The sequence below is a fragment of the Rattus norvegicus genome, chromosome 8 (genome assembly GCF_021556685.1).
Source record: "Rattus norvegicus strain SHRSP/BbbUtx chromosome 8, alternate assembly SHRSP_T2T, whole genome shotgun sequence".
Classification (NCBI taxonomy): domain Eukaryota; kingdom Metazoa; phylum Chordata; class Mammalia; order Rodentia; family Muridae; genus Rattus; species Rattus norvegicus.
In genome coordinates, this window is record NC_141541.1 from 109695001 (window position 1) to 109722525 (window position 27525).

At 42.5% G+C, this 27525-nt stretch overlaps 1 protein-coding gene across 2 annotated transcripts in view; it reads left to right on the plus strand.

The window, feature by feature from the left end:
- The window catches only part of LOC148004319 (uncharacterized), a 78251-nt gene extending 51633 nt beyond the window's left edge, over window positions 1-26618 (plus strand). For both annotated transcript variants that reach the window (XM_087564203.1, XM_087564202.1), the window contains exon 4: window positions 25541-26618. In XM_087564203.1, coding sequence (XP_087420329.1) covers window positions 25541-25582 — 42 coding nt within the window. In that variant the 3' untranslated portion in view covers window positions 25583-26618. The remainder of the gene's footprint in view (window positions 1-25540) is intronic.
- Window positions 26619-27525: the final 907 nt, after the last annotated feature.

The window sequence follows — 27525 nt, forward strand, 5'->3', positions numbered from 1 at the left end:
TAGATGCAGGTTATACATTCCAGGCCTAACCTTTGAGGCACATCTGGAGGCAGAATCATCTGCCTCTCATTGAGATGTTCGTTTTGATCACCCCACCCCCTTTAAGGAGACTCTTGCAGGCCCCATGCAAATCCTGTTCCTCATCAACATCCTCTTCACATCCATCGTTGCCTCTTGCCTGAGCCCATCTTTGCCCCAGTGGTTGCAAAATGATAATTTCCAACTCCAAACACTCGCACAGTTACCAGCCAGCATTTGGCATCATCCTCCTGTGTTCTGCTTCTGGGATAAAAAGCAACATTCCTCATAGAGTTGGGGGAAAACAGATCCCCATGATGTACACATTTGGATTCTATTTTTGTACAGAGCTATGGGATGTTTTACATCTGACAACCTAGCAAAGTGAGGTACTGCAGAGAAACTCCCAACCTTAACTCAAAAATGCTACTTTATTTAGCATTTGGGAGACAGAGCAATGGTGGTAAGTAAAGTCTTTAGCCCTTATTAGGTAAACAACCAATAAGCAACAGACAAACACCTGACCGTCATGGACAGACGGAGTGCTTCTTTTGAGGTGTCAGGTCAGACCTTTCCTTCTAGAAGAGCAGAAAAGTTGTATCTGTATGTATGTTATGTGTATGCTATGTATATTGAATGTGTGTGAATGTATGTTATATGTGTTTGCATGCATGTGTGTATTGAATGTGTGTATGTATTATATATGTATTTGTGTGTGCATGTGTATTATAGGAGTATTATATGTGAGTGCACTGTATGTATGTGTGTATGAGTATGTATATTATATGTACGTGTGTGTATGTGTGCAAGTGTGTTCATGTGTGTATGTATGTGTGTGTTTATGTATGTGTGTGTTTATGTATGTGTGTGTGTGTGTGTGTGTGTGTGTGTACTTTGTTTGTAGTGTATGTGTGTGTCCCCATACCATAGATATTATGTGGCTCAACTCTGGTCACCTTTTCTTCTCGGCTTCTGGCAGTTGCATGGGTTGGAAGGTCAGTCCCTGTCAGGTAGGATAGCAGAATGGTTAGACAGCAGGCCTGCTACTGAGAATACTGATGACAGTAGGGCACCTTCCTCCTGAAACACTGTGTGAGGGCAGCTGAAACTGTGAAAAGTTAAGAAGAAACTGGTGGGGATATTCATTCACGTCAAAAACTCTAATGCCCCAAAGAAAGAGCCAAGTCTCAGCCCCACACAGGATTTTAATTCTAAGGAAGAGACACAGGTTGAGTTCTAGTTTAGGTGTTGGTCGAGCAGGGGCCAGGGTTAGACTAATCAGTAAGTGGTTACCAGGAAAGGCGGTAACGAGATGTGTCTATTCCTTTAAATCTTGCTCTAAACACTGTGGCCAGTCTTTTGTCTATAATGTTTTAGACAGATTGTTAGGCTCCGTTAGTTTAATAAAGTTCTCCATTTTCATAGACAAAGCACAACAGCTTGAAAGAGTGTGTTGACTTCCTTCTCTCCTGTGGAAAGCTTTGGCCAATCAATGGTCACAGATACAGCATGAGCAGCCAGCTGAGATTATAGGCATGAGTGAAAGCAGGAGGATTCCATCCATGCAAACTCTAAAACACAAACCTGCAGAAGACGGTGGACAATTTCCTTGGAGGAATGAGAGATAAGAGAGGCCACAGAGATGCCAGGAGCCCGTTGGGATGGGAGCCCCGCCCTGCACATCATACAGACACATGGGGCTCTAAAGCCAGGGAGACAACTTCAGGCACAGCCATCAGCGGAAAAGCTATTGAGGCCTTGAATAAACCAACGTCTTTTCCTGCAAACCTTTTCTTCATGCCACTGGGCCATTGCCTGTCATTTCCTCGCCCCTTCCTGCTATCTTCTGCTTTGTCCCCCGTGTACTGTGCATTCATAACTTTTTAGGAATCCCTACTAGGAACATTGGAAAAATGTAAAGGAAAGAGATTGAAGAATTGTCTTGGAGATTGCAGGCCTACTCTGACAGAGGCAAACACCAAACACAGAATTACCTGGAGGACGGGCAAGAGAGATGAGATACCATTTTGAGAATGGAACTGGTTTAAGGCACAATTTACCATGGCTGTGCTCTGTGACCTTGGGACTGCTACCAAAACTCCACAAATGCCAGCTTTTGTTAGTCTGTCTTTTTTGTCAGTTCCAGAGGTCAGACCTTTGGCATGCTAGGCAAGTGCTCCACGGTGAGTTATGTCCCCAGGCCTCAGGTATTGTCATTCTTACCACAGAGTTAAAAATAATTACTTCTCTGTGCTAGGAGGAGTACATTTAATAATTTACATTTAATAATTTATATGACGTTCTTGCCGCAGAGCGTGAGACACGGTAAGCATTAATAAGAGATGGCAAGTGTTTGTAGCTGTCTGTGTTGTGCCTACTTCATTGTGCCACACACTGAAATCTTTATGCACTCTTTGTCCATACTCCATAATTCTCTTTTGTACTACTACTCATCACTCCAGCGTCCCTCTGTGTTCAGTCCCCCCACTTCTGCGTTCTTCGCTCACAGGGAACATGTGTGCACTAGGCTACCTCCAAGCCTGTGCCCATTTTCTTTGTCAGATTCTAACCTTTGTTCTTACCATGGCACAGAGGCTCAACTGAAGCCTATTTTCACCATAGAGGTCTTCGTGGTGGTTCTATCCACGTTGGACTGTCTCTTGTCCTAAGTTCCTACTATAAACTGTTGACGTCATGGACTTTAATGGTGGATTATATAGATCAGAACTTTCTGTGAAGATAGAAGTGATCTATAAATATGTTGTCTAATACGGTAACTATGAGCTGCCTGTGTCTATTGACTACTTGAAATGTAGCTTCTTTGATTAAAATGGAACTTTAATTTAATTTAATCTCAGTGGATCAACCACTCATGATGTAATTATTATGGCTTTCCATTGATTTCCTGGGGCCAACACTCCTCTTTCTGGGGGTACTCCTCTGCCCATAGGAAGATCAAGAAAAGACAAAATGGAAAGCCAGTGCTCACTTAGGAAGGCTCTTCGTGAGCTACATTGATGTGTGCACTAGTTGGGTGGGAGCCTGGCTGGATGTTTATTTCTGGGTGTGAACAATCCTGCAGACGTGTATTTATCTTTGTCTATAATGTTTTAGATGGCTTTGTTAGCTTAACAAAGTACTCCATTTTCATAGAAAAAGCACAACTTTCAGGAAGAGTTACATGATCTCTGCCCTGGGGAGCCAGTAGGCTTTGAACTCTACACATGGGAAGGGCCTCTTAGAGGGAGGGATCTTTGAAATCAGTGCAGGAGCATCCCATGTGGAGTGGACCAGGCCCCTCTTCCTGGTTTTCACCCTGTGACTCAGCTCTAACTCCCTATTTGGTTCTCCAGACACACTGTGAACTCTCCCTCTGCTAGCTCGCATTGATTCTTCAGTGTTTCTTACTGGTTCTGGAGTGGTTTGGGGACAATAGTCTCCTCAAGAAGCTGACGAATGGATACTCTTCAGGGAGAATTCTAAGAGCCAGAGGTTTAAACCAGAACACAGCTCACAGAACAAACTAAGCAGGGCTCATAGGGCTCATGGAGTTTGCATAGATCTGTGCGAGGTCCTCTGCATATATGTTATGGTTGTTACTTGATGTTTTTGTGGGACTCCTGATGGAGAGAGTGGGGGAGTCACTGACTCAACGATTCTTGGGACCCTTCCTCCCACTGGGTTACCCTGCCCAGGCTTGCTATGAGGCTTTGTGCCTAGTCTTATTGTATCTTGCTATGCCATGTCGGGTTAATATCCCTGGGACGTCTGCTCTTTTCTGAAGGGAAACAGAGGAGTGACTATGAGGGAGAGAAGAGGGATGGGGGGAACTGGGAGCAGTGGAGGGAGGAGAAACTGTGGTTGGAATGTACCATGAGAGAAGAATAAAAAATGCAGATAGTTTTGTTTTTATGGAGTTTTGCGTACGATTTTCATAAGTTCACGGATCTTGTGATATATGATATCAGGATGATATCTGAAACCCTTGCTTAAGAGCACTTTCTTGGTCTGTAGAGATGGTTCACTTGTTAAGAGCACGCGCTGTCCCTGTAGAAGACCTGAGTTAGATTCCTATATTGGGCAGCTCAAAACAATCCGTAACTCCAGCTCCAGGGGAATCATGCCTTCCTGTGGTCTCAGAGTATACCAGCGTACATGTAAACACGCCCACACGTGATTAAAAATAAAATACAATATAAAAAAACCAAATTGCTTTCTTTGGTCTGACCTTGGGAGTTTCTCTGTGATTCCTTGCTCTCTCAGCACCAGCTCAGCTCTAACTAATTTTATATTTACCGACTAGCACTCTGTGGACTGGTTCAGGGCTCCAGTTACCTTAATAACAGGAACCAACACTGTAAATAGCGGCACAGAGTGCTTCAGACTCTATAAATATCTACCCCTATTGGGTAGGTTAGTAGATTGGCATTCTGGTTCGCAAATCTTTTACCTCATACAAGAGAGGTTCCAGAGTTTAGCTATGTCTAGGTGGAATGTAAAATTCACGAAATAGCAGCACTGTGTTCCAGATCAGGGACTGAGTATGCCCTTCCCCCCCCAGGTCCCCGGCCAGCTCCGGCTAATTAAAGTTATCTGGCCAGTGACCTGTCATGTAGTGCCACACATATCCTCAAGTGAACTTTGAGCTTGCATTTCCTCAGCTCGTTTGGATTTTCTCCCTGCTGATACAACCTCTTCCTTTTGTCCCACAGACTTCAAGTTAAGAGTTAGAAGAATGTGGAGATCATTTGTTGCAGAGGACTTAGGATAGGAGCAGCTGGCCCAGGTCTCAGGGCTGGAGGGTGACAGGCAGGGTAGAAGCCAGCTGACTTCAGTCTCTTTCTGTTCTGTGGATAACTTGTCCTTGAGTTTTGGGTAAGACAACTTTGGAAGTTGAGCCTGTAGCATAAAGTGTAGGGAGACCTCATTTTATGCCTTAGATATATTCTTGCAAATTTGATAATAAAGTGAATTTCAGTAAATTATATATCTTATCATGTTTTTTCAAAGATTAGAGCTGTATTCCTTCCATAAAAGCTTTCAGCCTTGGGTATACACTAGGATAAAATAGAAAAACTACATGCTTAAGGGGAAAAGAATTTTCTGATGAAATATTAAAATAATGGTCTGAATAAACCAACAAATATTAAATCATGAAAGAAGAATCCTTTGTCTAGAGGAAGACAAAACCAGCCCATTTCTTTAAGTACAACATATATACATGCATGTATCTATAGGTAACTATCTCTTTTGAAAAGCTCAAGTTTCCTCTTCTAGATCATCCTCCATTTTCAGTGATTAGCTTCCATTTTCCATGACTATCTTTCATGGTCAGTATTAATTGTTTATTTAACAACCTGTCTTAGCTTGCTGTAATGTTTGCTTAGTGGCTTGTGCAAATTCTCCATCATTGAAAATCAGCTTTCCTAAGAGCATTATTAAGCCTATTTCTGTAAGCATGACTTTACCATGAGGCTTCTGCAGTTGGGATAGATAAACAAAGGAACTATTGGAGATATTCTAGTGAAATGTCTAGTGACATTCACTAGACATAAGACACCACACCTTATAAATTAATTAAAAGTCTGTGGTGGTATGAGATGACATGAAGTTGTGATTCATTCCTTCCCCCCCTCCCTTCCTCCTTTCCATCCTCCCTCCCTCCTTTTCTCCCTCCTGTTATCCCTCTCTTCCTATGGCAGGATATTGCTGTGTAGATCAGGAGGGTCTTGAACTTGAGACTTCACTCCCCCATTCCTCGGGCTAGGAATATAAGCATAGCATATCTGACCTGACTAGGATGATAATTAGGATCAACCTAATTTAGGATGATTTATTTATTTCTTAAGTTTATTAGCTTATAAAGAATTGGGTTTTATTATGATATGTTAAAATATTTGTATTTTTTCCTCTACCAACACTTCCGCCCTCTCTGGTTTGTGCTTTCCCATCCCATTCCCAGTCTCCTTTCTATTTCACATCATGTGACCTTTACCCACCCCCATCCTTTCTCAACACTTGTTTCCCTCCTGCAGTCTCCTGTTTAGTTTTACAATCTATACCTCTCTCTCTCAAACTCTTATTTATAGAAGAGAGAACATGTGATTGTTTTTCTTTCTGAAACTTGATCACCTCACTAATCATACAGCCCTTTACAGTTCCATCAGTTTTCCTGCAAATTTCATTATCTCTCTCTCTCTCTCTGTATGTGAGCATGTATGTGTCTGTGTGGGTGTATGCATGAATGTGGGTACCCTTAGAGGCCAGACGACCCCCTGAAGTTATAGGTGGTTATAAGCTGCCCAAGATGGCTGCTGGGGACTGAATTTGGGTCCCCTGCAAAAGCAGTATGCGAGCTTAACTACTGAGCCATCTCTCCTGCCTCATAATTTCATTTTTCTCAACAGCTGATTAAAATTCCACTGTGTGTACACACCACATTTTTTATTATCCATTCATCTGTTGATGGGCATTTAGGCTGGTTCCATTTTCTTGCTATTGTGAATGGAGCAGCAATAAACACGGATGTGCAAATATCACTGTGGTAGGTTACAGAGTCCTCTGGGTACATGCCAGGAACGGGCTAGCTGTGCCCTATGGTTGTTCTATTTTTACTTCTTGTACATAACACTGACTCTTACAAAGGAGACCCAATGCCAGCCTTCTTCCCTTAATTATTTGCCATGACTGTTTTCCCTCCAGCCAACATGGTCATGGTGACTGTCTCAGCCTAATCCCAAGGCCAATGCATTGTATTGCACAGATATTTCAGGAGGCAAGATGAGCTTGAACAAATGAACTTCCTCTCCAAACTGCACATTAATTAATCATTTCAGCCCGCTTCCTCAGTAAACTGGTAACCAGAACAGGTAACAGTGTGCGAACGGATGGGTTTGAAGTTTACCTTTTGTTTTCCTTGCTCATTTTCTGGAATAGGGGCTAATGAGCAGTAAAATGACCAGGCACAAGATTTCAGAAGAGACGAGAGGGCCTGCCTGGGGAGCTGGCTGTATAACCATTGCATAATTGGCTCTTGAATGATCACAAGGTGCCCTACAGTTTTATGATGCTGTCTGAGTTTTTCAGGTTCCAATGCTGATGGGGAATAAGGGGATGATGGTGTTGCAGTTGGCACAGTGCTTGCTTCGTCCGCTGGGCTGGAGAGGTGTCTCCAGAGAAGAAGGTTCTTTATAGAAAACATTTGAAAACAAATGTTGATTGGCAAATGGTAATAAACCTGTGAATGTTTGCTGTACAGATGCTGACACTGTTTAACCTAATAGCAAGCTGTTGTCTAAGCATCTTTCAGAGGGTAATTAAAAGGCTCCTGGATGCTCTGAAACCAATTATATTAAAATTTTGTTTGTAGGAAAAAAGTGTACACACACACGTACACACACACACACACACACACACACACACACACACACACACACACACAAACACACCATGAACTTAATTCATGACCTAAATTAAAGATATCTTCCTGCCGTGGGCAAGAGATATCTCAGGAGGAGGTCTCCACTCAAGACTAGGGTTTGATTATAAAGACAGAGATAAAGGTCGAGGCTTCAAGTCAGCCATCCATTCTTTAACTCAGTGCTACTTTAATGAAGGAGAAGAAAAACATTCTCACCTGTAAATCACTAAGTAGAAATCAATGCCTAGAGGAGTTGGAAAATGCCTTTTGGAGAGTTTTTTTGAGTAACACGATGGTCCCAGATCCAGATGTGTTTCAAGGGAGGATTCCAGGATAGATAAATCAAGAGAGTCCAGTGATCATTCTTGGACTGTCTCTGACAGACTGTGTGACCACTGACAAGTCACCATCCTGCTCTCAAGTAGCAGCTACTTGGGATCTGTAAAGAGAAAGGAAGACACCCCACTGAAATACGGGTCAGTCCTGCAGTGGTTATGTTTTGAGAAATGCTTCCTTGTGTAACACAAAAGGCTTCCAAGTCTGTGAAAGTCTCTCTGTAAGTCACTTCTGTGGCTGGGGTCATGGGGAGTCTGTGGAGTGAAGTCAGGAGAACAAGGTGACTCTGTCACTTTTCAGAGGACAGTGAACTTCCATATTGGGTCTAGGGCTAGTGACACCAAGCTAGAACCACACAGGAGTCTGGTATTGGCATTTCCCCCAGTTTTATGTATTTTTTTTTCCGGTGCCTTATGAGGCTCTTTTGTTCTTTGACCAGAATTTATCAACAGGAACTGTACTTGAAGGGGTCAGAATGGGAGTGATGTCATTGTTTTTAACAGGAGTTTGCAAAGAAACCATCAGTTTTAAGTGAAGCAATTTTATTTCTTTGTTAAGAAGGCACAGAAGTATCCAAGACATCTCCCTCCCCCAAGCATCCTGTGCACCAGCAGCGTCCCTCCAGGGGCACATTTCTGGCACTAGACGAACCTATGTTGACACATCATTGTTACCTTCTAACTTAAACATTTTACATTAGGGTCTACTGTTGGTGGAATCCACAGGAGGTTTACAATGACAGGAACCCACAGGTACAACATTCTCCAAGTAGACACATAAATCCCTTGTGTTCTGCCTGTTTATCCCTCTTTCCTGCCCGGCCTTACAAACCCTGACCTTTCTTAATATCTGCTTAGTTTTGTCTTTTCTAAAATGTCATGGAGTTGCAGCTGTACATTAGCTGGAGAGGAGGGATGGCCTTTGAAGATTGGCTTCATCACCAGTAATTCATATTGAGGTCTCTCTCTGTCTCTGTTACACATGGACATTCTTGAGGAGGTTGGAAGTTGATATTGAACGTTTTCCTTCGTTGTTCTCCATATTAACTGAGGCAGGGTCTCTTAGTTGTATCACCTGCTCGCCAGTCCAGCTGATCAGCGGCCTCTTGAGAACCAGATTACATATGGGCACTGTGATGGTTTATGTATGCTCAGTCCAGGGAGTGGCACTATTAGAAGGTGTGGCCTTGTTGGAGTAGGTGTGTCACGGTGGGTGTGGGCTTTAAGACCCTCATCCTAGCTGCCTGGAAATGAGTATTCTGCTAGCAGTCTTCAGATGAAGATGTAGAACTCAGCTCCTCTTGAACCATGCCTGCCTGGATGCTGCCATGGTCCCACCTTGATGATTATGGACTGAACCTCTGAACCTGTAAGCCAGCCCCATAAGCCAGCCCCAATTACATGTTGTCTAAGAGTTGCCTTGGTTATGGTGTCTGTGCACAGCAGTAAAACCCTAACTAAGACAGGTACCATGCCTGTCTGGCACTTACATGGGTTCTAGGGAGCCAAACTCTAGTTCTGCTGTTCCTATGGCAAGCACCTAACTCACTGAGCCATCTCTCTAGCCCTATATATAGTTTTCTGTACCATGAGTCAATATATTATTCATTTTTAGTGCAGAACGATGTCCTGATGGATGTACCCATATTTCAAAGGTCTATTCCTTTTCCAAAGGGCATGCTGATTAAAGGACATTTTTTTTGTTATTTTTTTTTTGTTGTCTTTTATAGAATGGGCTGGGTAAGGTATTTGAGAAAGCTTGCATATGTGGGGAGAACTGATATAAAGTCATATGTTTCCCTACGATAAGGATCCGTTGACATCTGTCCTCCACATTTCTAATATGGCTGTTGCCAACATGTGTTGTGGGATGGTTTCTGTATTTTTTTGTCATTTCTATTTTGTAGTTTTCAGTATGCAAGTATTTTACTTTTTGGTTAAATTTATTCTAATTATTGTATCTCTTTTGATATTATTATAATGGCATTTTCTTGGTTTCCTTTTCAGATGGTTTGGTAGTATGTAGAAACACAAATTTTGTATATTGATTCTTGAATCCAGCAGCTTCATTGAATAATATTTTTAGTTCTAATTAAATTCTTTTTGCGTCCTCTCCTTCTCCTCCTTTTTTTTCTTAGCAGAGTCTTTCTTTGTAGTCTGGGTTGGTATTGAATTTGTAGCCCTTGGTCTCTTAACTACTGGGATGGCATTTTTTTTATTTTAAGTTGAAGACTTTCTGTATTTGATCTCATGTCTCTCAATTGGTACATTGTATTTCTTCTTTTCCAATTTGGATGCTCTTTTATTTCCTTTTCTTGCCTGATTGTTGAGGCTAGACTTCTACTGCTACATTGAATTAAAGTTGAAAAAGTAGACAGACTTTCCTTGCTTGTGATCTTAAGAAAAACCGCCTTTAGCTTTTCCCCATGAAACGTTGTTGTTGGTTGTGATTGTCTTTAAATATCAACTTTTGCTTTTTTTTTTTTTTTTAAGACAGAATTTCTCTGTGTAGCCCTGACTGCCCGGAACTCACTCTGTAGACCAGGCTGGCCTTGAACTCACTGAGATCTGCCTGCCTCTGCCTCTGCTGACCAGCTCATATACTCATATACCAATTTTCGTTGCACTGAGAAACTTTCAATTCTTAGTTTGCTGAATTTTCAAAATGGAAGTCTTTATGTTGAATTTTGTATTTGTTTCACATCTGTTGAAGGATTCGTGTGATTTTTCCATTTGTATGATAAACGGTGTCTGCATTCTGGGGGTAAATCCCACTTGGTAACAGTATATGGTCCTGTTAGTGTGCTCTTGGCTCTGGTTTATTAGCACTTTGTTGAGGATTATTTTGCATCTATATTCATTAGGAATTTTAACTTGTAGTATTGTTTTTTTTAAAAAATTATTATCATTATTTTGTTTTTATAAGGTTTGCTTACAAAGTAGCAGGTGTCATGACAACTTTATACATGTGTGTCATACTGTGTTTTCATGTGTTCACCTCTGCGTCTCCCTCCCTTCCTCCCTCCCCTGCTGTGGCTGCTTCCCTTTCTTTTCTCAGTCACACTTCTTGTGTTCTCTTACTACTTATATCACTATACCACCTCTGTTTCCTCCTCCTCTTAATATCTCCTCCACCTGTCCTGTGGTCCCCTTTCTAGGCTGGGAGCCCCACACATATAAATACACATAAAAATAAAATTTTGGGTCTTACATAAGAAAAAAGTTCAGTATTTGTTTTTCTGGGTATGACTTAAAGACTTAGTTTAAACACTTCTAGTTGTATGCACTTTCACACAAAGTTTATGATTTCATTTTTGCTCATGGATATGTAAATTTCATTGTGTATATTACCACATTTTTTTTTTAATCCAGTCATCTGTTGATGGACACCAGGGCTAATTCCATTTCCTGGCTATTGTGGCTGGTACAGCAATGAGTAGAATGCAAATATCTCTGTGGTGTGTGTGTATAGAATCTTCAGATTTACTTTCCAAAGTGGTATAACTGGGCCCTCTGCTAGCTCTATTTTGAGTTTTTTGAGGGTTTTCCATGCTGGTTTCCATAGTAGCCATGCAAGTTCATTTTCTGACCAGATGTGAGTAGGGTTCCTCTTTTCCCCACTAGCATTTATTGTTGTTGGCTTTCTTGATGATAGGATTCTGACTGGGGAGGGATAGACTCTCAGAACAATCTTAGTATGGCTTTCCCCAAAGGCTAAGGCTGTTGCACACTTTCCCAAGTATGTATTGGTCATTTGTATCTCTCCCTTTAGGCTCACCTCTTAGCCCATTCATTAATCAGATGATTTCATTCTCTCTCTCTCTCCCTCTCCCTCTCCCTCCCTCTCTCCTCCCCCTCCCCCTCTCCCTCCCTTTCTCTCTCTCTCTCTCTCTCTCTCTCTCAACATTTCTGTTCCTTTTATATCTTAGATACCACATCACTATCTGTTGTATACTCTGCAAAGATTTTCTCCATTTTATAAGCTGTCTTCCCTCTGGTAGTTTCTTATTTTGCTGTGTGGAAGTACGTTAGTTTCATGTCATAGCCTTTGCCAAATCTCAGGAACCTCTGGTGCCGTGGGAGCTTTGATTAGATTATGCCTGAAGGTTGAAATGGTTTCCCTGTGGTTTTTCTTTTTAACATTTAAAAATTATCAGTTCCTGGATTAACATTCTTAGTCCATTTCAATAGTTTTTTATTTTTCACTTTCGCAGGGTAAGAGCTGTGCATCTCCGTTCATTCGTCTATACGTGTTTGAGTGGCCATCTTTTCTCAGAGCACGTTTTTCGCAACTTTGTCCAAATTTTGTTTGCTGTGTGGGCTTATTTCTGGGCTCTCCATTTTATTTCATTGACCAGCAGGTCTGTATTCCTGCTAGTACCATGCTGGTTTTGTTACTATAATTCTGTAATATAATTTGAGATTGGTCATTACGATAATTCTACAGTTGCTTTCTGCTATGAATTCTGTTGGCTTTTTTTTTTTTTTATTAACTTGAGTATTTCTTATATACATTTCAAGTGTTATTCCCTTTCCCGGTTTCCGGGCAAACATCCCCCTCCCCCCTCCCCTTCCTTATGGGTGTTCCCCTCCCAACCCTCCCCCCATTGCCGCCCTCCCCCCATAGTCTAGTTCACTGGGGGTTCAGTCTTAGCAGGACCCAGGGCTTCCCCTTCCACTGGTGCTCTTACTAGGATATTCATTGCTACCTATGAGGTCAGAGTCCAGGGTCAGTCCATGTATAGTCTTTAGGTAGTGGCTTAGTCCCTGGAAGCTCTGGTTGCTTGACATTGTTGTACTTTTGGGGTCTCGAGCCCCTTCAAGCTCTTCCAGTTCTTTCTCTGATTCCTTCAACGGGGGACCTATTCTCAGTTCAGTGGTTTGCTGCTGGCATTCGCCTCTGTATTTGCTGTATTCTGGCTGTGTCTCTCAGGAGCGATCTACATCCGGCTCCTGTCGGTCTGCACTTCTTTGCTTCATCCATCTTGTCTAATTGGGTGGCTGTATATGTATGGGCCACATGTGGGGCAGGCTCTGAATGGGTGTTCCTTCAGTCTCTGTTTTAATCTTTGCCTCTCTCTTCCCTGCCAAGGGTATTCTTGTTCCCCTTTTAAAGAAGGAGTGAAGCATTCACATTTTGATCATCCGTCTTGAGTTTCATTTGTTCTAGGCATCTAGGGTAATTCAAGCATTTGGGCTAATAGCCACTTATCAATGAGTGCATACCATGTATGTCTTTCTGTGATTGGGTTAGCTCACTCAGGATGATGTTTTCCAGTTCCAACCATTTGCCTACGAATTTCATAAAGTCGTTGTTTTTGATAGCTGAGTAATATTCCATTGTGTAGATGTACCACATTTTCTGTATCCATTCCTCTGTTGAAGGGCATCTGGGTTCTTTCCAGCTTCTGGCTATTATAAATAAGGCTGCAATGAACATAGTGGAGCACATGTCTTTTTTATATGTTGGGGCATCTTTTGGGTATATGCCCAAGAGAGGTATAGCTGGATCCTCAGGCAGTTCAATGTCCAATTTTCTGAGGATCCTCCAGACTGATTTCCAGAATGGTTGTACCAGTCTGCAATCCCACCAACAATGGAGGAGTGTTCCTCTTTCTCCGCATCCTCGCCAGCATCTGCTGTCATCTGAGTTTTTGATCTTAGCCATTCTCACTGGTGTGAGGTGAAATCTCAGGGTTGTTTTGATTTGCATTTCCCTTATGACTAAAGATGTTGAACATTTCTTTAGGTGTTTCTCAGCCATTCGGCATTCCTCAGCTGTGAATTCTTTGTTTAGCTCTGAACCCCATTTTTTAATAGGGTTATTTGTCTCCCTGCGGTCTAACTTCTTGAGTTCTTTGTATATTTTGGATATAAGGCCTCTATCTGTTGTAGGATTGGTAAAGATCTTTTCCCAATCTGTTGGTTGCCGTTTTGTCCTAACCACAGTGTCCTTTGCCTTACAGAAGCTTTGCAGTTTTATGAGATCCCATTTGTCGATTCTTGATCTTAGAGCATAAGCCATTGGTGTTTTGTTCAGGAAATTTTTTCCAGTGCCCATGTGTTCCAGATGCTTCCCTAGTTTTTCTTCTATTAGTTTGAGTGTGTCTGGTTTGATGTGGAGGTCCTTGATCCACTTGGACTTAAGCTTTGTACAGGGTGATAAGGATGGATCGATCTGCATTCTTCTACATGTTGCCCTCCAGTTGAACCAGCACCATTTGCTGAAAATGCTATCTTTTTTCCATTGGATGGTTTTGGCTCCTTTGTCAAAAATCAAGTGACCATAGGTGTGTGGGTTCATTTCTGGGTCTTCAATTCTATTCCATTGGTCTATCTGTCTGTCTCTGTACCAATACCATGCAGTTTTTATCACTATTGCTCTGTAATACTGCTTGAGTTCAGGGATAGTGATTCCCCCTGAAGTCCTTTTATTGTTGAGGATAGCTTTAGCTATCCTGGGTTTTTTGTTATTCCAGATGAATTTGCAAATTGTTCTGTCTAACTCTTTGAAGAAATGGATTGGTATTTTGATGGGGATTGCATTGAATCTGTAGATCGCTTTTGGTAAAATGGCCATTTTTACTATATTAATCCTGCCAATCCATGAGCATGGGAGATCTTTCCATCTTCTGAGGTCTTCTTCAATTTCTTTCCTCAGTGTCTTGAAGTTCTTATTGTACAGATCTTTTACTTGCTTGGTTAAAGTCACACCGAGGTACTTTATATTATTTGGGTGTATTATGAAGAGTGTTGTTTCCCTAATTTCTTTCTCGGCTTGTTTCTCTTTTGTATAGAGGAAGGCAACTGATTTATTTGAGTTAATTTTATACCCAGCCACTTTGCTGAAGTTGTTTATCAGCTTTAGTAGTTCACTGGTGGAACTTTTGGGATCACTTAAATATACTATCATGTCATCTGCAAATAGTGATATTTTGACCTCTTCTTTTCCGATCTGTATCCCCTTGATCTCCTTTTGTTGTCTGATTGCTCTGGCTAGAACTTCAAGAACTATATTGAATAAGTAGGGAGAGAGTGGGCAGCCTTGTCTCGTCCCAGATTTTAGTGGGATTGCTTCAAGTTTCTCTCCATTTAGTTTAATGTTAGCAACTGGTTTGCTGTATATGGCTTTTACTATGTTTAGGTATGGGCCTTGAATTCCTATTCTTTCCAGGACTTTTATCATGAAGGGGTGTTGAATTTTGTCAAATGCTTTCTCAGCATCTAATGAAATAATCATGTGGTTCTGTTCTTTCAGTTTGTTTATATAATGGATCACGTTGATGGTTTTCCGTATATTAAACCATCCCTGCATGCCTGGGATGAAGCCTACTTGATCATGGTGGATGATTGTTTTGATGTGCTCTTGAATTCGGTTTGCCAGAATTTTATTGAGTATTTTTGCGTCGATATTCATAAGGGAAATTGGTCTGAAGTTCTCTTTCTTTGTTGTGTCTTTGTGTGGTTTAGGTATAAGAGTAATTGTGGCTTCATAGAAGGAATTCGGTAGTGCTCCATCTGTTTCAATTTTGTGGAATAGTTTGGATAATATTGGTATGAGGTCTTCTATGAAGGTTTGATAGAATTCTGCACTAAACCCGTCTGGACCTGGGCTCTTTTTGGTTGGGAGACCTTTAATGACTGCTTCTATTTCCTTAGGAGTTATGGGGTTGTTTAACTGGTTTATCTGTTCCTGATTTAACTTTGGTACCTGGTATCTGTCTAGGAAATTGTCCATTTCCTGAAGATTTTCAAGTTTTGTTGAATATAGGTTTTTATAGTAAGATCTGATGATTTTTTGAATTTCCTCTGAATCTGTAGTTATGTCTCCCTTTTCATTTCTGATTTTGTTAATTTGGACGTACTCTCTGTGTCCTCTCGTTAGTTTGGCTAAGGGTTTATCTATCTTGTTGATTTTCTCAAAGAACCAACTTGGTTCTGTTGATTCTTTCTATGGTCCTTTTTGTTTCTACTTGGTTGATTTCAGCTCTGAGTTTGATTATTTCCTGCCTTCTACTCCTCCTGGGTGTATTTGCTTCTTTTTATTCTAGAGCTTTTAGGTGTGCTGTCAAGCTGCTGACATATGCTCTTTCCTGTTTCTTTCTGCAGGCACTCAGCGCTATGAGTTTTCCTCTTAGCACAGCTTTCATTGTGTCCCATAAGTTTGGGTATGTTGTATCTTCATTTTCATTAAATTCTAAAAAGTTTTTAATTTCTTTCTTTATTTCTTCCTTGACCAGGTTATCATTGAGTAGAGCATTGTTCAATTTCCACGTATATGTGGGCATTCTTCCCTTATTGTTATTGAAGACCAGTTTTAGGCCGTGGTGGTCCGATAGCACGCATGGCATTATTTCTATCTTTCTGTACCTGTTGAGGCCCATTTTTTGACCAATTACATGGTCAATTTTGGAGAAAGTACCATGAGGAGCTGAGAAGAAGGTATATCCTTTTGCTTTAGGATAGAATGTTCTATAAATATCCGTTAAGTCCATTTGACTCATGACTTCTCTTAGTCTGTCGACATCACTGTTTAATTTCTGTTTCCATGATCTGTCCATTGATGAGAGTGGGGTGTTGAAATCTCCCAGTATTATTGTGTGAGGTGCAATGTGTGTTTTGAGCTTTAGTAAGGTTTCTTTTACGTATGTAGGTGCCCTTGTATTTGGGGCATAGATATTTAGGATTGAGAGTTCATCTTGGTGGATTTTTCCTTTGATGAATATGAAGTGTCCTTCCTTATCTTTTTTGATGACTTTTAGTTGGAAATTGATTTTATTTGATATTAGAATGGCTACTCCAGCTTGCTTCTTCTGACCATTTGCTTGGAAAGTTGTTTTCCAGCCTTTCACTCTGAGGTAGTGTCTGTCTTTGTGTCTGAGGTGTGTTTCCTGTAGGCAGCAGAATGCAGGGTCCTCGTTGCGTATCCAGTTTGTTAATCTATGTCTTTTTATTGGGGAATTGAGGCCATTGATATTGAGAGATATTAAGGAATAGTGATTATTGCTTCCCGTTATATTCATATTTGGATGTGAGGTTATGTTTGTTGCTTTCATTCTCTTTGTTTTGTTGCCAAGACGATTAGTTTCTTGCTTCTTCTAGGGTATAGCTTGCCTCCTTATGTTGGGCTTTACCATTTATTATCCTTTCTAGTGCTGGATTTTTAGAAAGATATTGTGTAAATTTGGTTTTGTCATGGAATATCTTGGTTTCTCCATCAATGTTAATTGAGAGTTTTGCTGGATACAGTAACCTGGGCTGGCATTTGTGTTCTCTTAGGGTCTGTATGACATCAGTCCAGGATCTTCTGGCCTTCATAGTTTCTGGCGAGAAGTCTGGTGTGATTCTGATAGGTCTGCCTTTATATGTTACTTGACCTTTTTCCCTTACTGCTTTTAATATTCTTTCTTTATTTTGTGCGTTTGGTGTTTTGACAATTATGTGACGGGAGGTGTTTCTTTTCTGGTCCAATCTATTTGGAGTTCTGTAGGCTTCTTGTATGTCTATGGGTATCTCTTTTTTTAGGTTAGGGAAGTTTTCTTCTATGATTTTGTTGAAGATATTTACTGGTCCTTTGAGCTGGGAGTCTTCACTCTCTTCTATACCTATTATCCTTAGGTTTGATCTTCTCATTGAGTCCTGGATTTCCTGTATGTTTTGGACCAGTAGCTTTTTCCGCTTTACATTATCTTTGACAGTTGAGTCAATGATTTCTATGGAATCTTCTGCTCCTGAGATTCTCTCTTCCATCTCTTGTATTCTGTTGGTGAAGCTTGTATCTACAGCTCCTTGTCTCTTCTTTTGGTTTTCTATATCCAGGGTTGTTTCCATGTGTTCTTTCTTGATTGCTTCTATTTCCATTTTTAATTCCTTCAACTGTTTGATTGTGTTTTCCTGGAATTCTTTCAGGGATTTTTGTGACTCCTCTCTATGGGCTTCTACTTGTTTATTTATGTTTTCCTGGAATTCTTTCAGGGATTTTTGTGTCTCCTCTCTATGGGCTTCTACTTGTTTATTTATGTTTTCCTGGAATTCTTTCAGGGATTTTTGTGATTCTTTCAGGCATTTTTGCGATTCCTCTCTGTAGGCTTCTACTTGTTCTCTAAGGGAGTTCTTCACGTCTTTCTTGAAGTCCTCCAGCATCATGATCAAAAATGATTTTGAAACTAGATCTTGCTTTTCTGGTGTGTTTGGATATTCCATGTTTGTTTTGATGGGAGAATTGGGCTCCGATGGTGCCATGTAGTCTTGGTTTCTGTTGCTTGGGTTTCTGCGCTTGCCTCTCGCCATCAGATTATCTCTAGTGTTACTTTGTTCTGCTATTTCTGACAGTAGCTAGACTGTCCTATAAGCCTGTGTGTCAGGAGTGCTGTAGACCTGTTTTCCTCTCTTTCAGTCAGTTATGGGGACAGAGTGTTCTGCTTTCCGGCGTGTAGTTTTTCCTCTCTACAGGTCTTCAGCTGTTCCTGTGGGCCTGTGTCTTGAGTTCACCAGGCAGCTTTCTTGCAGCAGAAAAGTTGGTCTTACCTGTGGTCCCGAGGCTCAAGTTCGCTCGTGGGGTGCTGCCCACGGGCTCTCTGCAGCGGCAGCAACCAGGAAGACCTGTGCCGCCATTTCCGGGAGCTTCAGTGCACCAGGGTTCCAGATGGTCTTTGGCTTTTTCCTCTGGCGTCCGAGATGTGTGTGCAGAGAGCAGTCTCTTCTGGTTTCCCAGGCTTGTCTGCCTCTCTGAAGGTTCAGCTCTCCCTCCCACGGGATTTGGGTGCAGAGAACTGTTTATCCGGTCTGTTTCCCTCAGGTTCCGACGGTGTCTCAGGCGCAGGGGTCCTGCCGCTCCTGGGCCCTCCCCCACGGGAGCCCAGAGGCCTTATACAGTTTCCTCTTGGGCCAGGGATGTGGGCAGGGGTGAGCAGTGTTGGTGGTCTCTTCTGCTCTGCAGCCTCAGGAGTGCCCACCTGACCAGGCGGTTGGGTCTCTCTCTCACCGGGTCTGGGGGCAGAGAGCTGCTGCGGGCCGGGATCCGCGGGTGTCGAATTCTGTTGGCTCTTTAGAGTCTTTTGTGCTTCTATATGAATTTTGGGATTCTCTTTTCTAGATCTGGGAAGGCTGTTGTTGGAATTTTTATTGGGATTGCATTGGAATGGTCAACTCTTCCTGTAATCCAACCGTTTTTATAATATTAATTCTACCAATCTATAAAGATGGGGGCTTCCATCTTCTAGGTCCTTGTTTTTAGTTTTTGCTCTCTACAACTGCCTCCCTGGGACTCCCCTCAGGAGAAGGTGAGGCAGGCTGAGCTGAGGCTCCCTGGTTGGTGGAGATTTCTTGATTTTAGTCTTCTGAGATGCTTCAGTTTGAGGCAGTGGATTTTGTCTCAGGATGATGCTTACCTATCCTCTGAGTCCTGAAGCTTGAATACAGATTGGGAGGGGACAGTGTCTCACAAGAGCCCAAACTCGATCTGAGACTCAATAAGTGTGTGGGCAAGTCCTGAGGATAGGACTGACCTTCTCCTTAGAAGCAGTTTGTTTCCTCTCCCACTTCAGGGAATGGTGCCACTGAAGCTTCTTTTCCTGATCCTTTCTGGCCTTCTTTTCTTTGTAGATTTCTTTCTGAGGAAACTCTTCCCCTGGTTCTCCTTTTGGAATAGAATCATTTTTCCCCCTTCTGACTCTTCTCCCTCACCAGCTCACACAGAGGCAGAAGTCAGGTGTGGTCCTCATCGGCCTTTGTAACAAGGTCAGGCTGACCTTATAGAATGAGTTTGTAATGGTTTTATTTTTCCTCTTGAGTTTCTTTTAGGCTGTCCAGTTGGATGCCGTTTAATTGTTTACAGCTTTTATGAGGCTATTACACCAGGTAGAGTGTCCTCTTTCGCACGTTATTTGCCTTGCTTTTCCTTAGTTTAATTACATATTTGTCAGTTTTGTTTATCTTTCCATAAAAACTTTTAAGTTCATTATTTTTTATTGTTTTTTTTTCAATTTTTGTCTATCATTTCTTTTTTTTTCCCTCCTAACTTTAGGCTTCGTTTGCTGTTCTCTTTCTCTCTTTTTATTTCCTGAAATGTGTAGTTGAGTTGAGTCTACCTGCGCGCGCGCGTGTGTGTTTGTGGTGTGTGTGGTGTGGTGTGTGTGTTTGTGTGGTGTGTGTGTTTGTGGTGTGTGTGGTGTGTGGTGTGTGGTGTATGGTGTGTGTGTGTGAGAGAGAGAGAGAGAGAGAGAAAGAGAGAGAGAGAGAGAAAGAGAGAGAAAGAGAGAGAGAGAATGTGTTTGTATGTGTAAGCAGTTATTGCAATAACCTTTTATTACTGCTCTTGTTGTACCTGTGGTCTTTAATGATGCGTTTTCATTTTCATTGGTCTCCATGCATTTTCTGATTTTGTTTTTTATTCCTCCACTGACCCAGTGGTTGTTCTCGAATGTGTTGTTTAATTCACACATGTTTGTAAAATTTCCAGTTTTCCTTGGCCATCGGTTTTGAGTTTCGCTCTGTTGTGGTCAGTAAAGGTAATTGGAATGATACTCATCTTGGGTAATACTTGTTTTGTGACCTAATATGCATTCTGTCCTGAAGTATGGAGAATGCATATTCTGCTGCCGTTGGGTGGAATGTGTCCATATCTGTTAAGTTCATTGTCTACAGGGCTGTTCAGGTCCTCCGTTGTTTTAAAAGTTGGTCTCTGAAGGATGTTATAACCATGATTGAAAGTGGGGTGTGGAAGTGTGTTACTGTTACCATTTTGATGTCTAGTTTTCCTTCAATTCTATCAATGCTTGCTTCAAGGTAGAAGATTTATCATCATAGAATTCCCTTCTTTGTCTTTGGAGACAGTGTTGGTTAAGTCTGTTTTGTTGGATGTAAGTATGGCTACCCCTACCTTTCTTCTAGTTACCATTACGTGGACGATCTTCGTCCATGCTGTTACTCTCGGCCCATGTGTTCCTTTAAAAGTGTGTTTCCCGTAGACAACGTGTAGCTAGGTCGTTCTTTTTCATCCTATCCAATACTTTATGTCTCTCCAACCCCAACCGTGACTTCATTTGCAGAAGCAGCACAGGACACCGCTCATCTCCAACAGCATATCTGTTCTCACATTGGCAGGCAGGGGCCTTTTCTATGGAGCAGGAGCCTGGGCCTGAGTTGGAGCCTCAGCCTTGATTTGGGCCATAGATTTTGGTCATCTGAGCCTGTGACCCTTGGACATGTAGCCATGAACCTGCTTCCCAAAGTTAGGGTGGACAGAGCAGTAAAAGCAAGTCAGCAGAGTTTATAGCTGGGGCCCTTCGGCATCTTGGGCTTGATAGCCTTAGGTATCAGGAGGGCACTGATGGCCTCTGCTTGTGCACTCACTGCCTTTGCATTGTTGGCCTGCATCTTCTTTAGGCCTTTCTTGTTGTGCTACTTGGCAAAGCACATGTTCCTAAGGAACTTGGAGTCAACTCCCCCACCCCCGCCCTTATGAGATTTAAAGGCCTGATCTGGATTTCTTGATGTCATTTCTGTGTCATTTTTCAGGACTAGCTGTTTGTGATGTGGCTTCTAAAGTCATATATATGTATCACATATTTATACATATACATACATATAGACATATGTATACATGCATACATAAACAGATACACACACACATATATATATATATGTACACACACACACACACACACACACACACACACACACACACACATGCTTTTGTTTTCTGTGTGTTGGTGTTTTTCCTGTGCCCCATGTGTATGGTGTCTATGGAGGCCAGGAGAAAGCATTGGATCCCCCAGATCTGGAGTTAGAAATGGTTTTAAGTCACCACATGGGTGCTGGGTATTACACCTGGGTCCTCTGGAAAAGGAGCCAGTGCTCTTAACCCCTAAGTCATGTCCTTGTCTATTTTTTTCTTTTTCTTTTTTTTTTTTCGGAGCTGGGGACCGAACCCAGGGCCTTGCGCTTGCTAGGCAAGTGCTCTACCACTGAGCTAAATCCCCAACCCCGTCCATGTCTATTTTTGGTAATCTTCATAACCATGAATATTGGGTGATTGTTAGGTCCAGAACATATTGCCTAACAAAGCCACAGTGAAAAAAAGAGATAGGTAATGGTACGTATAAGTAGGTCTGGCTGATGAGTATAGAAAAATTAAAGGAACACCAGGCTAGGTGAATGGGTGAAGGAAATGGTTCATTGGAATGAGTGTTTTATTTATGAGGTTAAGATCATTGCTAGAAATAGGGGCAGAGACAGTGTCAGTCCCCTGGGTGCTTATACCCACAGTGGTCATGGTGAGCAGATGGAAGAAAGGATAGCTGAAAAAATGAATGAATGTTGTCAGTACACACCTACGTCTCTGAGCGTACAAAGATGGGTGAGTCAGAGTTATTAATAGAAACTGTTGCAGTGGTGGTGAGTCCTACTGATGGTCCTATTTATAAAACCAACTTCAAAGTCTGTCTCCAAATGTTGCTCTAAATCCTGCATGTACCCTCCTTCGCATTCCTTTAAGGAGTCAAATCTGTTGCGTACAGTGTTTATTACTCTTAAACATATGGGAGTGCATCTGATATCTGTCCACTTCTCCCTAGAGTTAGTAAACAGACTGGAACCAGAACCACAATGATGTCCTTGTTGTGCTGTTGACCTTGTGTGGGCTCTCTAAGGTCAGTGATGCCGAGTGGATTTTTGTCAGGATTGACTTGTTTTCTGTGAGAGCCAGGTCTCCTGCCCGCTAACATTTGTAATCTTTCCTCACTATCTAGCCTGCTGTAAAATTACTAGTACAGCCTCCCCAGGCAACGACTTTGTGATTTCCTACCTTTTTTTTTTTATTGATCAATAAACAGTTTTAAACCAAAAAACCCCACAGTGAGAATAGAAACTTATTTGGTACATGTAACTACCTGCCTTGGAGAAGAAAGACGGATTGGAAAGATAAGAGCCTCAGGCATCTGCTGCCTTCTTGATGCCAGTGTTGTGAGATGAAAATGAAAAGGCGCAGCCGTAGGTTAACCAGATGTGTGTCTACACTATGCTAAATAACCTATTACTTCCCATGGAATTAGCCCATCGCATCCATGACCCGAGGATACAAGCATCATTTTCTACAGACTCAAAGAGGACAGGCTTGGGCTGTGGTGTCCACCGCTGTCCTCATAATTGGATCCCCTGGATCTGGAGTTACAGGTGATTTTAAGTCACTGTGTGGGTACTGGGAATCAAACCTGCACCGGACTTGAAATACACTTACTCTCCAAGAACGATCTGTTGAATAAGTGATTGAAGAAGTAATGTGGTTAACCAGGCTGAAGACTAACAGGGTGAATTTATTTATGTGTTACATTGTGTCTGTTTTCTAGGCATTTCCTTGACTAGGAGATGACCTGGCCCTGTGTGTTCTCTTTCCCATAACATCTAGCTTAGGTTATGATCATGAAGATCCTGATGCCACCAATGGTCACGCTCCTAGTAGTTACGCTTTCCAGTATCATGTTTGCTCTCTTTTGGCCTTGTTTTTGGGTACACAGACTTTTAAAAATAAATTTCAAAAATGAAGCAATATCTTTAGTAAAACCCAAATCCATAGGAAAGTGGGAAAGGTTTGTGATTCGAACTGATTTGTTCTACGTGGGCATGTTTTGAAGGCTGAGAGAGGCTTTTCATATGTGTCTTTGTTTTTTAGTCAAGGAACACTTTGAGGTAGGATGCAAAGAGTTATGTTTTAAATAGCATTGTGTCATTTTCCTTTCCTCACAGAAATGTCAAGAAGCACTACCCTTCTCTGGTTTCCTTGGTGGCACTGACTGATCGACTCCTGTTGTTTGTCAGGTCAACCCTGTTTGACCAGGGTTGGAAAAATCCAGTGATTACCAGGGCTGTATCATAGGAAGAAAGGAAGGATCGAAGGGCCAGTTCATCAAAGCAGGAACAGTCTTCCCCTCGTGTGTGTGTGTGTGTGTGTGTGTGTGTGTGGTGTGTGTATTGTGGTGTGTATGTGTGGTGTGTGTATATGTATGTGTGTTGTGTGTGTGTATGTGTGTGTTGTGTGTGTATGTATGTGTGGTGTGTGTGTATTGTGGTGTGTGTGTGTATGTGTGTGTGTATGTGTGTGTGTATGTATGTGTGTGTGTGTGGTGTGTTTGTATTGTGGTGTGTGTGTATGTGTGTGTGTGTGGTGTGTGTGTATTGTGGTGTGTGTGTGTATGTATGTGTGGTGTGTGTGTATTGTGATGTGTGTGTGTGTGTGTGTGTGTGCACGCACACTCGTGTACCTGTACCTGTGCTATAGAATGCATATAGAGGTCATAGGACAGCATTCAGGAGTAAGTTCCTAGAGGCTGTTCTGTCTTTACTTCCTACCTTGCCTTAGGAGTGTTGAGATTACAAACAAACGCTCCCACATCTGACTTTTTTTTTTTCCCCCGGAGCTGGGGACCGAACCCAGGGCCTTGCGATTGCTAGGCAAGCGCTCTACCACTGAGCTAAATCCCCAACCCCCCACATCTGACTTTTTACGTGAGTTCTGAGGTTCTGAACTCAGGATGTTAGGCTTGTGTGGCAGGCTCTTTTACCCACCTAACCATTTTCCAGGCCTCACAAATCTATTTCATGTCTTTAGGTACATTGTGGCTGTCCTCAGACACACCAGAAGAGGGCATCAGATCTCATTACAGATTGTTGTTGAGCCACCATGTGGTTGCTGAGAATTGAACTCAGGACCTCTGGAAGAGCAGTCAGTGCTCTTAACCACTGAGTCATCTCTCCAGCCCAGGCCTCACAAATCTAAACAGTAATAAAAAACAAAGTTCCTTTTATTTGCTAAGCCTCACCTTGGAGGCACTGGGACTCGAAGGAAGCATTTATTTCTGTTGCTCATTCTCTGTGTACGGAGGCTGAGATCAGAGGAGTCCAACCCCAATCTGGCTGGACCCTGGCTGTGAGTTCTGCCTACTGCTGTGCTTGCCCTAACCTATCCTAGCTGAGCGAGCCTCTCAACTGCTTTGGTATCCTCCCTAGTACACCCACAGGGAATCAGTGTGTGCAGTTTCTAGTGGGAGCTCAAGTAGACATTTCCTCCAGTCCCTTGTCTTGGCTTATTCTCTCTCCTACAGCCTCTTCAGTTTGTCTGGCTGCTCAGGTCCTTCTCAGGACACTGACGAGGTACTGGGCTACAGCTGGGTGTGCAGCTCACTGCCACGAGGTTCTAGATATAGTCACACGTGAGACAGGTTGTCCAGGGCCCAGCGGCTCCATTTGCGATGCTTCGAGACAGGCAGACCTCAGGAGCAGTGAGGCATAAGGCCATTCACTCAGCCAACTGATGCAATTGATGAAAGCCCTGTCCTTTTCAAAAATGTCCCAGCAAGCCAAAATAAGTCATATTTACCACATAGCGTTTGAGCAGATTTATGTCCCTTTAAGAACACATGTGGTGTAAAAAGATAGAGGGAGAGAGGGCCTAAAGTTTTACATATGGTGGCAAGGTAATCCTAGCCGAGCTGGCGTCTCTCTGGAGAGAGCCTGTGGGGTATAATTAGCGCAGTGCTAGCCATCCCAACAGATCTGTATTTGAGCAAATTGTGGCTAAGACAAAATTGGAACCAAGGCTAAATTTATCAATAGCAAGATTTTTCTTTTAAAAAAAGAAAAAGGAAAAGAAGACAAATGAAGTTGAAGTTCCTCCTTGTTTATTTTAATGTCCAGAGCATCTCCTTAGCTGACTTATGCCACAGCTTTGGTGGATTTAAAAAAATTTTTTTTAATTCTATTTATTTTGCAGTTAATTGGATTTCCAGGCTTTGCAGCCAGTCACCACAATTGATCACCAAAAAGATGGATTTATTGCTTACCAGGCAGAATTCTGACACTCTTCAGAGGATAGAAAATAAAAGAAAACAGCCTAGACAGAAGAGTACTCTGGGTCATCACTGGGTCAGACCAGCAAGATATGTTACAGCTGGCAGGTTTATGCTGGGGCTCAGCTCAAGCAATCTTCTTGCTAAATGGGCGGCACCAGAGCCCGGTGGAATATTTTGTGAGATGCTGTCGGTGATTCTGTTTAGAAGAAAATGTACCCCAGGATGACATCCCGAAGCAGATGTCAAATCCCTGACAGGCTGAACCTGTGAGAAGAGAATGGACTAAATTTGAAGCAGCTCACACTCTTGTGGCTTATAGCTAGATCAGAACCTTAGTTTGCCTTGGTGGGTGGCTTTCCTGGTACTCCGTACTGGCTCAGTGGGCAGAAAACAATACAGAACTAAGCCCTCAGCTACTCTTCGCAGAGGGTTCTGGAAATTTGTTAGTTGAAAGCAGCAGAACGTTGCGCTCAGCTTACAAATATCCAGTATCTGTGTTACCTGTCACCCATCCGCGTATCCATCCTTCCATTCATCCGTGTAATACTTGTATTTTGAATTATTGAGCCCTTCCTGTATGCTTGGCATTTTATCTGGTGTTGGAAAGACATGGAGAAGTGTTTGCAGTTTGTTGGGCAAATGACTACACTTTGCAAGCCCAGGGAAGAAGTTCTAGGAACAACTCAGGTAGATCTGACCTCCCCTGGGAGCTGGAGGGAAACGCCTTCACCTGGGAGTTAGAGGATCTGTCCTCACCTGAGACCTGAGGATCTGGCTTCATCTGCGAGTTGGAAGGATCTCCTCTCACCTGGAATTGGAAGGCTCTGCTCCTTTCAGCCTCCCCACAACAGCCGTCTCCGTTTGAGACAGAGCCCAGGTTTTTCTTTATCCTGCTCTAAATCCTTTTTCCTCCCCTGCCTTCCTCTGTCTACCAGAACTAAGCAATGGCGGTTGGCTGTGTTGCTATAGCAGGCTCAGAATAAATGAATTTTGTTCTTCTTTGGCTAGTCTTCATTTATCCTGAAGGATGAGATCGTACAGGTCAAATGGTGGTGGTGGGGGGGGGGAAGGGCGCTCTAGGAGATAGACCAGCATGCAGACACAAAGACTCTGGGACAAGAAGTTCTAAGCTATACCCTTCAGCTGAAGAGTTAGTTGGGTGTGGCTAGAGTGAGGAAAGTTAGTGGGGACTCTGGCAGCAGATATAGCTGGGACTCTGGTCTTCATGAGGGTAAGCTTGGCATTACACATCCATGAATTGTTTTGGGAGGCTTTGGGCTGTATCCTAAGCAGAGCCTCATTTTGGTTGGTGTCTGGCGCTTTTCCTTTGAAATCATATGCTTCCATTACGATTGATTCAGTTCCTGTCTGTGGCTCCTTATGCGAACTGCCACTTTTCTTGCTTTCTATGCACAGGGAAACACTTTGCTATGTGTGAGCCTTACTCCTTGCCAGGGCTGGCTCCTCTGGCCTCTTGGGAACTGGTGATGTAATCTCTGGCTTGCCCAAATTTCCCCTCTCTGGTATGTGCTCAACGGAACTTATATAGAAAGGGCAGCGTAGCAAAGAATGGAGTCATGTCATACCCGTTCTCTCTCTTGTCCAGATGAAGAGACCTTCCAGAATCCTTTGCAGTAGTACTAGGTTTCATCCAAGGTTGGGCAATGTGATATAAGAAGGTGGCCCATGCATATAAAGGCACTTCTGAATGGAGATGGTTTGCTCTCCTTTCTGTTGCCCGAGATGCAGAGACGGCTTTGAATCATGTTGCCATTTTGGGACCATATGCACCAGGATGATAGAGTCATCGGAAAGGATACCGTAAGGATGAAACTGAGGGGTGATGCTTATTTCTGGAAATCATGAAGAGATCTATATATGTTTATCTTCTTCAGGACTCTGTCAT